Source organism: Tachyglossus aculeatus, chromosome 21 (genome assembly GCF_015852505.1).
Source record: "Tachyglossus aculeatus isolate mTacAcu1 chromosome 21, mTacAcu1.pri, whole genome shotgun sequence".
Lineage (NCBI taxonomy): Eukaryota > Metazoa > Chordata > Mammalia > Monotremata > Tachyglossidae > Tachyglossus > Tachyglossus aculeatus.
In genome coordinates this window covers 67,895,739-67,906,089 of record NC_052086.1, presented here as the reverse complement: position 1 = coordinate 67,906,089, position 10,351 = coordinate 67,895,739, and the positions used below count along the sequence as shown (strand labels likewise).

At 44.0% G+C, this 10,351-nt stretch overlaps 1 protein-coding gene across 1 annotated transcript; it reads left to right on the top strand.

Moving 5' to 3' along the window:
- Window positions 1-388: 388 nt before the first annotated feature.
- LOC119941916 (acyl-coenzyme A synthetase ACSM5, mitochondrial-like) lies at window positions 389-9,871 on the top strand. Its single transcript, XM_038762468.1, has 4 exons — window positions 389-592; window positions 2,108-2,318; window positions 7,509-7,716; window positions 9,785-9,871. The coding sequence occupies exons 1-4, from the start codon at window positions 389-391 to the stop codon at window positions 9,810-9,812; spliced, it is 651 nt and encodes a 216-aa protein (XP_038618396.1). The 3' UTR covers window positions 9,813-9,871.
- Window positions 9,872-10,351: the final 480 nt, after the last annotated feature.

The window sequence follows — 10,351 nt, the reverse complement described above, 5'->3', positions numbered from 1 at the left end:
TTCTTGGGAGAGTATAATATGATGGAGTTGCTAGATATGTTCCCTGACTTATCCCCTCCTTCCTCATCTCGTTGCTCTCTTACTTCAACCCAGGGTCAACTTAATTAGCTTGCATCTACTCCAGAGCTTAGTAGAGTGCCTGGTACAAATAAGCACTTAACTATTACCATAAAAAGTAAATACCATTGATTAACTGATTATCGACCACGACCAGGTCAAAAGATTTAGCTAGCACTCCTCCCAAGAACACCCCTCCCTAAAGCTCCATTAGGTGTTGGGAATTTATGTCATCTTATTTCAATTTTTGATGTCCACCCCTTTCCATTCACATGGACCCTTCCTCCCTCTCCAGGGAAACAGTCCAATTTTCACCACCTTCTGCTGAATCATGAGGCCATTCCTGGGAGTCCGCCTCCTCAAGGCTCTGCAGACTTCCCAGTGGTCCTTCTGCTCTTTCCATCTCCGGTGCAGAGGCCTGGCTCCTCAGAAGATCTTTTCTGCCTTTGAAGCCATGAGTCTGGGACAGCAGGAGATACCGGAGTATTTTAACTTTGCCCATGACGTATTGGATGTCTGGTGCCAAATAGAGAAGGTAAAGGAGTTCTTGAGTTCTAATCTTGACTCTATTACTTGTCTGCTATGTGACCTTGGGAGAGTCTATTCACTTCTCTCAGCCTCAGTTACTTTACCTGTAAAATGGGGATTAAGACTGTGAGCCCCATGCTGGACATGGATTGTGTCCCACCTGATTAGCTTGCCAGTGCTTAGTACAGTGACTGGTACATAGTATTTTTAATACCATTAAAAAATCCCAAGGAGTCTGTATTTGCTATCTTTTCAATCAACAAAACTTCTCTTTGCCATATCAGAGAAAGGAGACCATCTGACACAAGAGCTTTGTGGACATCCACACATATTGCATTTCCTCCATCTTGGAGAAATCCCTTTAATTCGTCTCTTGGCTGCTTCCGTGGTGACCTTGTACAGAGGGGCAATGGGTGTTTTAATGACTCTGTCCTTGGTGGGAGGGACTAAGAGTGGCCCAGTGGATAGAGAACGGGCCCGGGAGTCAGAAGGACCTGGTTTCTAATCCCAGCTCTGTCACTTGTCTGCTGCGTGACCTTGGGCAAGTCACTTCACTGGTCTGAGCCTCAGTTACCTCATCTATAAAATGGGGATTAATACTGTAAACCCCATGTGGGACAGGGACTGTGTCCTACCTGATGACCTTGTATCTACCCCAGTGCTTAGAACAGTGCCTGGCACATAGTAAGTGCTTAACAAATAGCATTAACAACAAGAACAACAACAAAGGGTCCGTGGATGTTATCTCAGAGAATGGAGCCTTGAGCAAAATCCAGCTGTCAAAGACAGGTGGAGATAGAGGAGACCAATCCTATTCTCTCTCCCAACCATGGACTCTAGCAGTCATTTGGCACGCTAGGAGAATACAATATGAAAGCTAGCCTCTCAATGGGAGGGAAATTTCACAACCAAGGACTCAATGTTAAATCGTCTTCCCTGATTTTACAATGGATCCAGATATAGGAAAGGGAGAGAGGTGGATGTGTGAGAGAGAATTAGGAAGGGGTCTGCTCAAAAATGACCAATGAGAAGCGGGTGAGCTAAGTTGTCCCTTTAGACAACCAATATGGATTGGTTTTTAACCAGAATCGTCGACGTTCACCAGCTAGTTGGTTTGTGGATTTTCTGATTAGTTGCCCAATCCTCTCATTCTATCATATTTATTGAGCGCTTACAATGTGTCAAGCACCGTATTTCCCAAAGAAGTCCAATCTATCCCACCCTTCATTACCCAACGCTTCATTCATAAAGCATTTAGGCTCCAGTTCTGGGGAGAGACGAGAGCTGAGTACTCCGCTGAGGGCAGCAGTGAAGCTCTCGACATAACTGGAGGAAAGTCAAGGGAAGAATTCGCATCTGGAGCAGCTCACAGGAGAAGACATAGATTGTAAGCTTCTTGAGGTGAGGGATCATGTCTACTAACTCTATTGGACTCTCCCAAGCACTAAATACAGCCCTATGTACTCATTAAGCACAAAGTAAATGCTGTTGATTAATGGATCGATTCATCATCATCCTACAGAATGGGAAACGCCCTCCAAACCCCGCTTTCTGGTGGATCAATGGCCAAGGAGAGGAGGTGAAGTGGAGTTTTGAAGAGTTGGGGACTCTGTCCAGGAAAGCAGCTAATGTCCTCATGGAAGCAAGTGGTTTAGAGAGGGGAGACCAAGTGCTGGTAGTTCTTCCACGCATTCCTGAATGGTGGCTGGTGAATGTGGCTTGTATGCGAACAGGTCAGTGAGTAACGCATCAAAATCCTCTTTATCTGAAACCCCAAAATAAATTCTCCAATGCACAAGCAGTATTTGTATACTTAGACCCTCTTCTAGTACATTCTTATTTACTGATATGTGACATATATTTATACTCTTAATGCTTTTTTCAGGTTTTCCTTCCTGGTATGTTTGTCACGCTTCCTGCTTTAGGCGTGTTCTTTCTTTGGCTTTCGCTATCTGAAAACAATCTTTATGTGTCTCACCCATTCAATCAATCAACCAATTAATGGTATTTATTGAGTGCTTACTGAGTGCCAGAGAACTGCGGGTGAGTTCTAAAGTGCTTAGAGGTGAGTCGAGAAAGAAACAGAGATTCATCAGGGGAAGGTTTTTCCGGTGGAGATGTGATTTCAGAAGGGCTGACGATGGGGTGAATGTTAGTTTGCCAGATGTGATGGGGAGAGAGTTCCAGGCATGAGAGAAGGAGTGAGCAAGAGGGTAATAGCAAGAGAGACTAGACTGAGGGTCAGTGAGTAATAATGATGGCATTTATTAAGTGCTTACTATGTGCAAAGCACTAGTGGATTGGTATCGTGTGTCTTGTTACTGATGTACTCTCCCAATAATAATAATTATGGTATTTGTTAAGTATTTATTATGTGCCAACTGCTGAATGAAGCACTGGAATCAATAAAAGATAATTAGGTCAGACACGGTCCCTGTCCCACATGGGGCTCACAGTCTAAAGAGGAGGAACTACTGTATTTAACGATCATTTTACACATGAGGAAACTGAGACATAGAGAACTTAAGTGACTTGCCAAGGTCACCCAGCGGGCCAGTGGTAAAGCCGGGATTAGAACCCAGGTCCCTTGACTCCCAAGCCTGTGCTCTTTCCACCAGGTCATATTGTTTCTGGTACAGTGCCTAGTGGAGGCACTTCTTACTACAGTGTCTACTACTCAGTAGGTGCTCAATAAATGGCATTGTTTGCGGGTTAATTGGTTGTTCGACCACCACATTTTCAGGAGGAAATACCACCAGTCATCTTTCAACTTAAGATCCCATCCACATTTGAATGCAAGGGAAAGCTAGGATAGAAATGAGCTTGGTATCAACCTGACATACTCTCCACCTAGTTCAAAGCAACTTTTGAAGTTTGTGAGAAGCAGCTTGGCCCAGTGACAAGAGCACAGGCTTGGGAGTCAGAGATTGTGGATTCTAATCCCACTCCGCCGCATGTCTGCTGCGTGACCTTGGTCAAGTCACTTCACTTACTACTACTAATGGCATTTATTAAGCGCTTACTATGTGCAGAGCACTGTTCTAAGCGCTGGGGAGGTTACAAGGTGATCAGTTTGTGATACAGCGGGCTCACAGTCTTCATCCCCATTTTGCAGATGAGGTAACAGGCCCAGAGAAGTGAAGTGACTTGCCCAAAGTCACACAACTGACAAGTGGCGGAACCGGGATTTGAACCCATGACCTCTGACTCCAAAGCCCATTCTCTTTCCACAGAGTCATGCTGCACTTCTCTGTGCCTCAGTTCCCTCATCTGTAAAATGGGGATTAAGACTGTGAGCCCCATGCAGAACAACCTGGATTACCTTGTATGTACCCCAGCACTTAAAACAGTGCTTGGCACATAGTAATCCCATAACAAATACCGTAATTATTATTGTTATTATTAATTTCTTATTAAGAAACATCTGATGCCCAATTCCCAGGCATGATCCACATAAACGTTGATACTATTCATGAAACAGTCAATCCCCAGGAATCTAGACAATCTTGAGGCTGTAAGTATCGCAGTAGAATAATTCTCGTGACTCAGTTTTCCACCTGGTGTCCCTGACAACATCACCTCCATGTTCTCAAATGGAAATTCAGAGGAAAAAGTTTCCAACTGCTCAACAAAGATATGTTGGAATAAGCTGGCTATAAGCAGCTCCATGTTCAATTCATTTGTAAAATAAATCTTTCCCCATTGCTTCTTTCAGAAAACAGCAGTGTAAACTCTCAAAACATGAGTCTGTTTCCTTCGTCTATAACAGACCAGATTTTCTCTCCCACTGATAAATGGAGAATTGAGTCAGTTAGGTAGAGAAAGCTGTCTCGTATCGATGGTTAGATCACAGCCACCCACCCAACGAGTGTGTCTACAAGACGAAGACAAAGCTGACCCTCCCTCCCCGCCGTTGCGTACATGTAAAGATGGAGTGCTGCTAGGCTATACTTGGGCCAGATGAAGATGCATGACTCTGTTTTCAAGACTGCCTCTTAGTTTACATCAAGCTAAAATCCAACCCTAACCTCAGCTATTTGGCAGTTATTCAGGAGAAAGCAATGTTTTGTCTTGGTTGTCCTGAAAATGATCTCAGTTCTCCGAATAATTTGGCTTGTGTTGTTCTGGCCATAAAAAGGGGGTTACTCTATTCAATCATGGCCTAAAAGCATTAGTACAGTCAATAGGAACTATGTCGTTTATTAAGTTCTATGTCTAAACGCTGCGGTAGATGCAAGATTATGGGATCAGATACAATCCTGTCTGAAACTGAGACCCAGAGGGACAAAGTCACTTGCCCAAGGTCACATAGTTGGCCAGTGGCAGAGCTGGGACTAGCACCCAGGTCTCCTGATTCTCAGACCCTTCTCTCTCATTATCATAAAACAACCAAGTGATAATGCACTTTTTCAGAGATCTTGTTGAAGATTAAACTTGGCCTTTTGACCGTGCTAGAGAATTATTATTACTAACAATTGAATTTGGGTTTATCATTTCTAAAGCAGCGTGGCTCAGTAGGAAAAAGCATGGGCTTTGGAGTCAGAGGTCATGGGTTCAAATCCTGGCTCTGCCAATTGTCAGCTGTGTGACTTTGGGCAAGTCACTTAACTTCTCTGTGCCTCAGTTACCTCATCTGTAAAATGGGGATTAAGACTGTGAGCCCCACGAGGGACAACCTGATCAGCTTGTATCCTTCCCAGTGCTTAGAACAGTGCTTTGCACATAGTAAGCACTTAATAAATGCCGTTATTAACCATTCCCCCTTCAGTAATTGGGTGAGAAGCAGCGTGGCTCAGTGGAAAGAGCCCGGGCTTGGGAGTCAAGAGGTCATGGGTTTGAATCCCAGATCCTCCACTTCCCAGATCTTCCTGGGCAGTGGAACTCGTCTTCCTCTTGTGACCCCCTCAGCAACCACCCATGTATGACAACGTCTAGATTTTCTCTGACTGGATTATTTATTTTGTGGGTTATCTGAGAACAGTTTCTGACCTCTCACCATCTAGGCACTGGCCTTTTCTCCAACCTTCGCCCATGTTGCAGCTCCTGTTACTATGCAGAAGTGGCTCTTACCAATTAATCCATTCACTGAATACCTCATTGGGTGCAGATCATTTATGCTTGGGAGAGTACACCAACAGCCAAAGACATGGCCCCTACCCTCGAGAGGCTTACAATCTAATAGAGGAGACAGGTATTTATTTTTCTCAGAAAGAGTGGAAACTGGAGGAAAAATCAGGATGTAACAAATAATAATCCAAACAACTGCAGGGATAGCTTCTACCAGCTCTATTACCTGTTCACATGTTTTGTTTTGTTGTCTGTCTCCCCCTTCTAGACTGTGAGCCCGTTGTTGGGTAGGGACTATCCCTATATATTGTATTTGTACAATACTTGTACTTCCCAAGCGCTTAGTACAGTGCTCTGCACACAGTAAGCGCTCAATAAATGCAATTGAATGAATGAATATTATACTGAACACTCCCAAGTGCTTAGAACTGTTCTGCACACAGCTCTCAAAAAATACCATTGATTGATTGCTTAACCAGGATGACAGAACTGAATTTAAAAAATGCATAATAAATAAGTGCTGGAGGTGGTTCTGGAGGTGACCTGGTTTACAGTATTGGGAATAAATTGCAGGTTGGCTTTGAAGATGGGGAGAGCTGTGATCTGGTGGATTTGAAGTTAGTAGGAATTCCAGGCAGGGAGAACAGAATGAGCAAGGGAATAGGGGTAAGAGAATGAGGCACAGTAAAAAGGTGATGTTAGGAGGAGCAAAGAGTGTGAACTGGTGAGTAGTGAGCAGATCCTGGCCCATTCAGTCAGTCAGTTATTCAGTCAATCATATTTATTGAATATTTACTGTGTGCAGAGCACTGTACTAAGCGTTTGGGAGAGTATGATATAACAATATAACAGACATACTCCCTGTCCACAACAAGCTTACAGTCTAGAAGGGGAAGATTACAGTCCAGATGGGGAGCCCAGAACCATCATTCCCTGTTCCCTAAACAGGCCTTATGCCAAATTTATGAATGATTAATATTACATATACCATTCTATTTACACTGTGCATTCATCTTGTATTGGACCCCTCCCCTCTGCCCTGATAGGGGTCACCTTACCCTCTTGTCTTCCTTGTTAGCATTATCCAGGCCAACTTTTCCTTCTGTTATCCCAGGTATCCAAGACTTGATTCTGGGGTAGAAAGAGATCAAACACTCTTAAGCTCACTGTGGGCAGGGAGTGTGTGTTATATTGTTATAATATACCCTCCCCAGCGCTTAGTACAGTTCTCTGCACATAGTAAGCACTCAGTAAATATGATTGCCTGACTGAATGAAGATCTTCAAGCTGCCTGTCACCCTAGAAAGCAAGTTTGCAAGCCATAGGGAAGTTCAGCAGATGCCCTGAAGCTAATTTGGGTACATCCCCTTGTCTCCCCTTCTAGACTGTGAGCTCATTATAGGCAGGGACTGCATCTGTTTGTTGTTGTATTGTACTCTCCCAAGCGCTTAGTACAGAGAAGCAGCGTGGCTCTGTAGAAAGAGCGTGGGCTTTGAAGTCAGAAGTCATGGGTTCAAATCCCGCTCTGCCACTGGTCAGCTGTGTGACTTTGGTCAAGTCACTTCACTTCTCTGGGCTTCAGTTCCCTCATCTGTCAAATGGGGATGAAGACTGTGAGTCCCCCGTCGGACAACTTGATGACCTTGTAACCTCCCCAGCGCTTAGAACAGTGCTTTGCACTTAGTAAGCGCTTAATAAATGCCATCATCATTATTATTATTATTACAGTGCTTTGCTAACTGCTCTAAATAAGCACACAATAAGCTCTCAATAAATGCGATTGAATAAATGACTGAATCCCCTATAGTGTGGCTTGAGGGACAGTTTGGTGCATTAACCTCTTTCTGTCCTGGCAGGGGTGGTCTTCATCCCAGGCACAACCCAGCTGACTGCCGGAGACATTGCTTACAGGCTGCAGGCATCACAGGCCAAAGCCATAGTCACCAGCGACCCCCTTGCTGCCCAAGTCGATGCTGTGGGTGCCGAATGCCCTGCCCTGAAAACCAAGCTTCTGGTGTCTGACAACTGCCGGCCGGGATGGCTGAATTTCAGGAAGCTGTTTACGTGAGTACCTCCGGTTTGGGAAACGTAGAACACCCACAGAAAAATAACTGAAAAGTGGTCTGTTCATTCATTCATTCAATCGTCTTTATTGAGCGCTTACTGTGTGCAGAGCACTGTACTAAGCGCTTGGGAAGTACAAGTCAGCAGCATACAGAGACGGTCCCTACCCAACAGTGGGCTCACAGTCTAGAAGGGGGAGACAGACAACAAAAACAAGTAGAAACGTGTTAATGCCATCAGAATTAATAAGAAGCAGCGTGGCTCAGTGGAAACAGCACGGGCTTGGGAGTCAGGTCATGGGTTCTAATCACTTGTCAGCTGTGTGACTTTGGACAAGTCACTTAACTTCTCTGTGCCTCAGTTCCCTCATCTGTAAAATGGGGATTAAGACTGTGAGCCCCAAGTGGAACAACCTTGCTTACCTTGTATCCCCCCCCCAGCGCTTAGAACAGTGCTTGGCACATAATAAGCACTTAACAAATACCAACATTATTATTATTATTAAATAGAATTATAGCTATATACACATCATTAATAAAAGAAATAGAGTAGTAAATATGTACAAATAAAATAGAGTAATAAATATGTACAAATATATAATAATGATGGCATCTATTAAGCGCTTACTACGTGCAAAGCACTGTTCTAAGTGCTGGGGGGATATAAGGTCATGAGGTTGTCCCATGTGGGGCTCACAGGCTTCATCCCCATTTTACAGATGAGGGAACTCAGGCCCAGAGAAGTGAAGTGACTTGCCCAAAGTCACACAGCTGACGAGTGGCGGAGCCAGGATTTGAACCCATCACCTCTGACTCCAAAGCCCGGGCTCTTTTCCACTGAGCCACGCTGATAAACATACATCCTTCCTTCAGAAGGAGCATTCTGGTCTTTGCATTTTACCAACTGCAGCATCTTCCTTTGCTTTTGGAGCTGCTGCTGCTGCTTAAAAACATAGGACAGGGATTGGCCAGACCCGTGAGCCAGAGGGTTGCGCACCAAGCCATTCCGAATAGCCCTTCAACCTCTAGCTGGGAACCGGGCACTGGTACATTGACTCAGAATCAGAGCAGGACCAGTGGTGCCAGCGAACTTTGAAATCATAAAGGTAGAGCTGTAATATTAATATTTATTAAGTGCTTAGTGTGTGCAGAGCACTGTATTAAGCACTGGAAAATAATATATAGGCAGGAATTAGACGTGGTCCCTGTGCCCCATATATCCCTAGAGGACTTAAAAAAGTCAAGTTGTTGATAAGCAGGACTTCTCAGCCCTCTTTTCTAATGCCTAAATCGATGGATTTACTTACTAAATCTCTGGGGTCTATTAGGAGTGAAAGTGTCCAGGTGGTGAAGTTATGGGGTTTTCTTCCCTCGTGGCCCTTGACCATCTGGTCTAACAGGGATAAAACGACGACTTGTTTAAGAGCACTGCATCAGATACTCCCTGGAATTACTGAAAGACCAAAATGTGCCTCCTAAACCCCAATTTATTAGAATTAAATTGAGACTAGAGAGGAATGGTTCTCCATCTGTCTTCTCTGTTTGAGGGACAAATATAATTTGTCTCTTGATAGTAATTATTTTCTGGGGATACTGTTGGACCAGGCCCACACTAGTTCTATGACACCAGATAAAGAGCAGAACTCTTTTTTTCATTCATTCATTCATTCAATCGTATTTATTGAGCGCTTACTGTGTGCAGAGCACTGTAGTAAGCACTTGGGAAGTACAAGTTTGCAACATGTAGAGATGGTCCCTACCCAACAGCGGGCTCACAGTCTAGAAGGGGGAGACAAACAACAAAACAAAACATATAAACCAAATAAAATATATAAAATACGTACAAGTAAAATAAATAGAGTAATAAATATGTACAAACATACATACATATATACAGGTGCTGTGGGGAGGGGAAGGAGGTAAAGCTTCCTAGGAATCTACTACCAACACTGTATACCTTTTCCTGAATGTGTCCCTCCTGGATAAAGATCCATCAATATCTCTAGAGGATTCATAGCTAACTTCAGCAGGGCTAGGACATTGTGTTTTTCTGTCTATCTGTTTTCAAGAGTGGCATCTACCGAGCCCAAAATGTGAAGACCAAGAATCAAGACCTAACAACCATCTACTTCACCAGTGGCAGCACCAGAGCCCCCAAAATGGTGGCACATTGCCACCGAAGTTTCGGTCTGGGATTCATTACCAGTGGAAGGTACGGTGTTGGGCTGGCTCAGATTTTGGCTGGTCATATGGCAAGAAATTAACGGTGGCAGGGAAGGCTTGGTGGCAAGTTATCTGTTCTTCCCTGATAATAATAATAACAATAATAATAGTGGTATTTGTTGAGTTCTTACTACGTGCCAAGCTCCTTGCTAAGAATTAGACTTGGATACAAGATAATCAGATCAGACACATTTCCTCTCCCACCTGGGGCTCACAGTCTAAGAGGAAGGAGGAACAGGTATTGTATCCCCATTTTAGTGGTGAGGAAACAGAAAGACAGGGAAGTTAAGTGACTTGCCCAAGGGAACACAGCAGGCAGATGGAATGGATATTACAGTGTGTATTTGGGCCAATTTCATTCATTCATTCATTCATTCAATAGTATTTATTGAGTGCTTGCGGTGTGCAGAGCA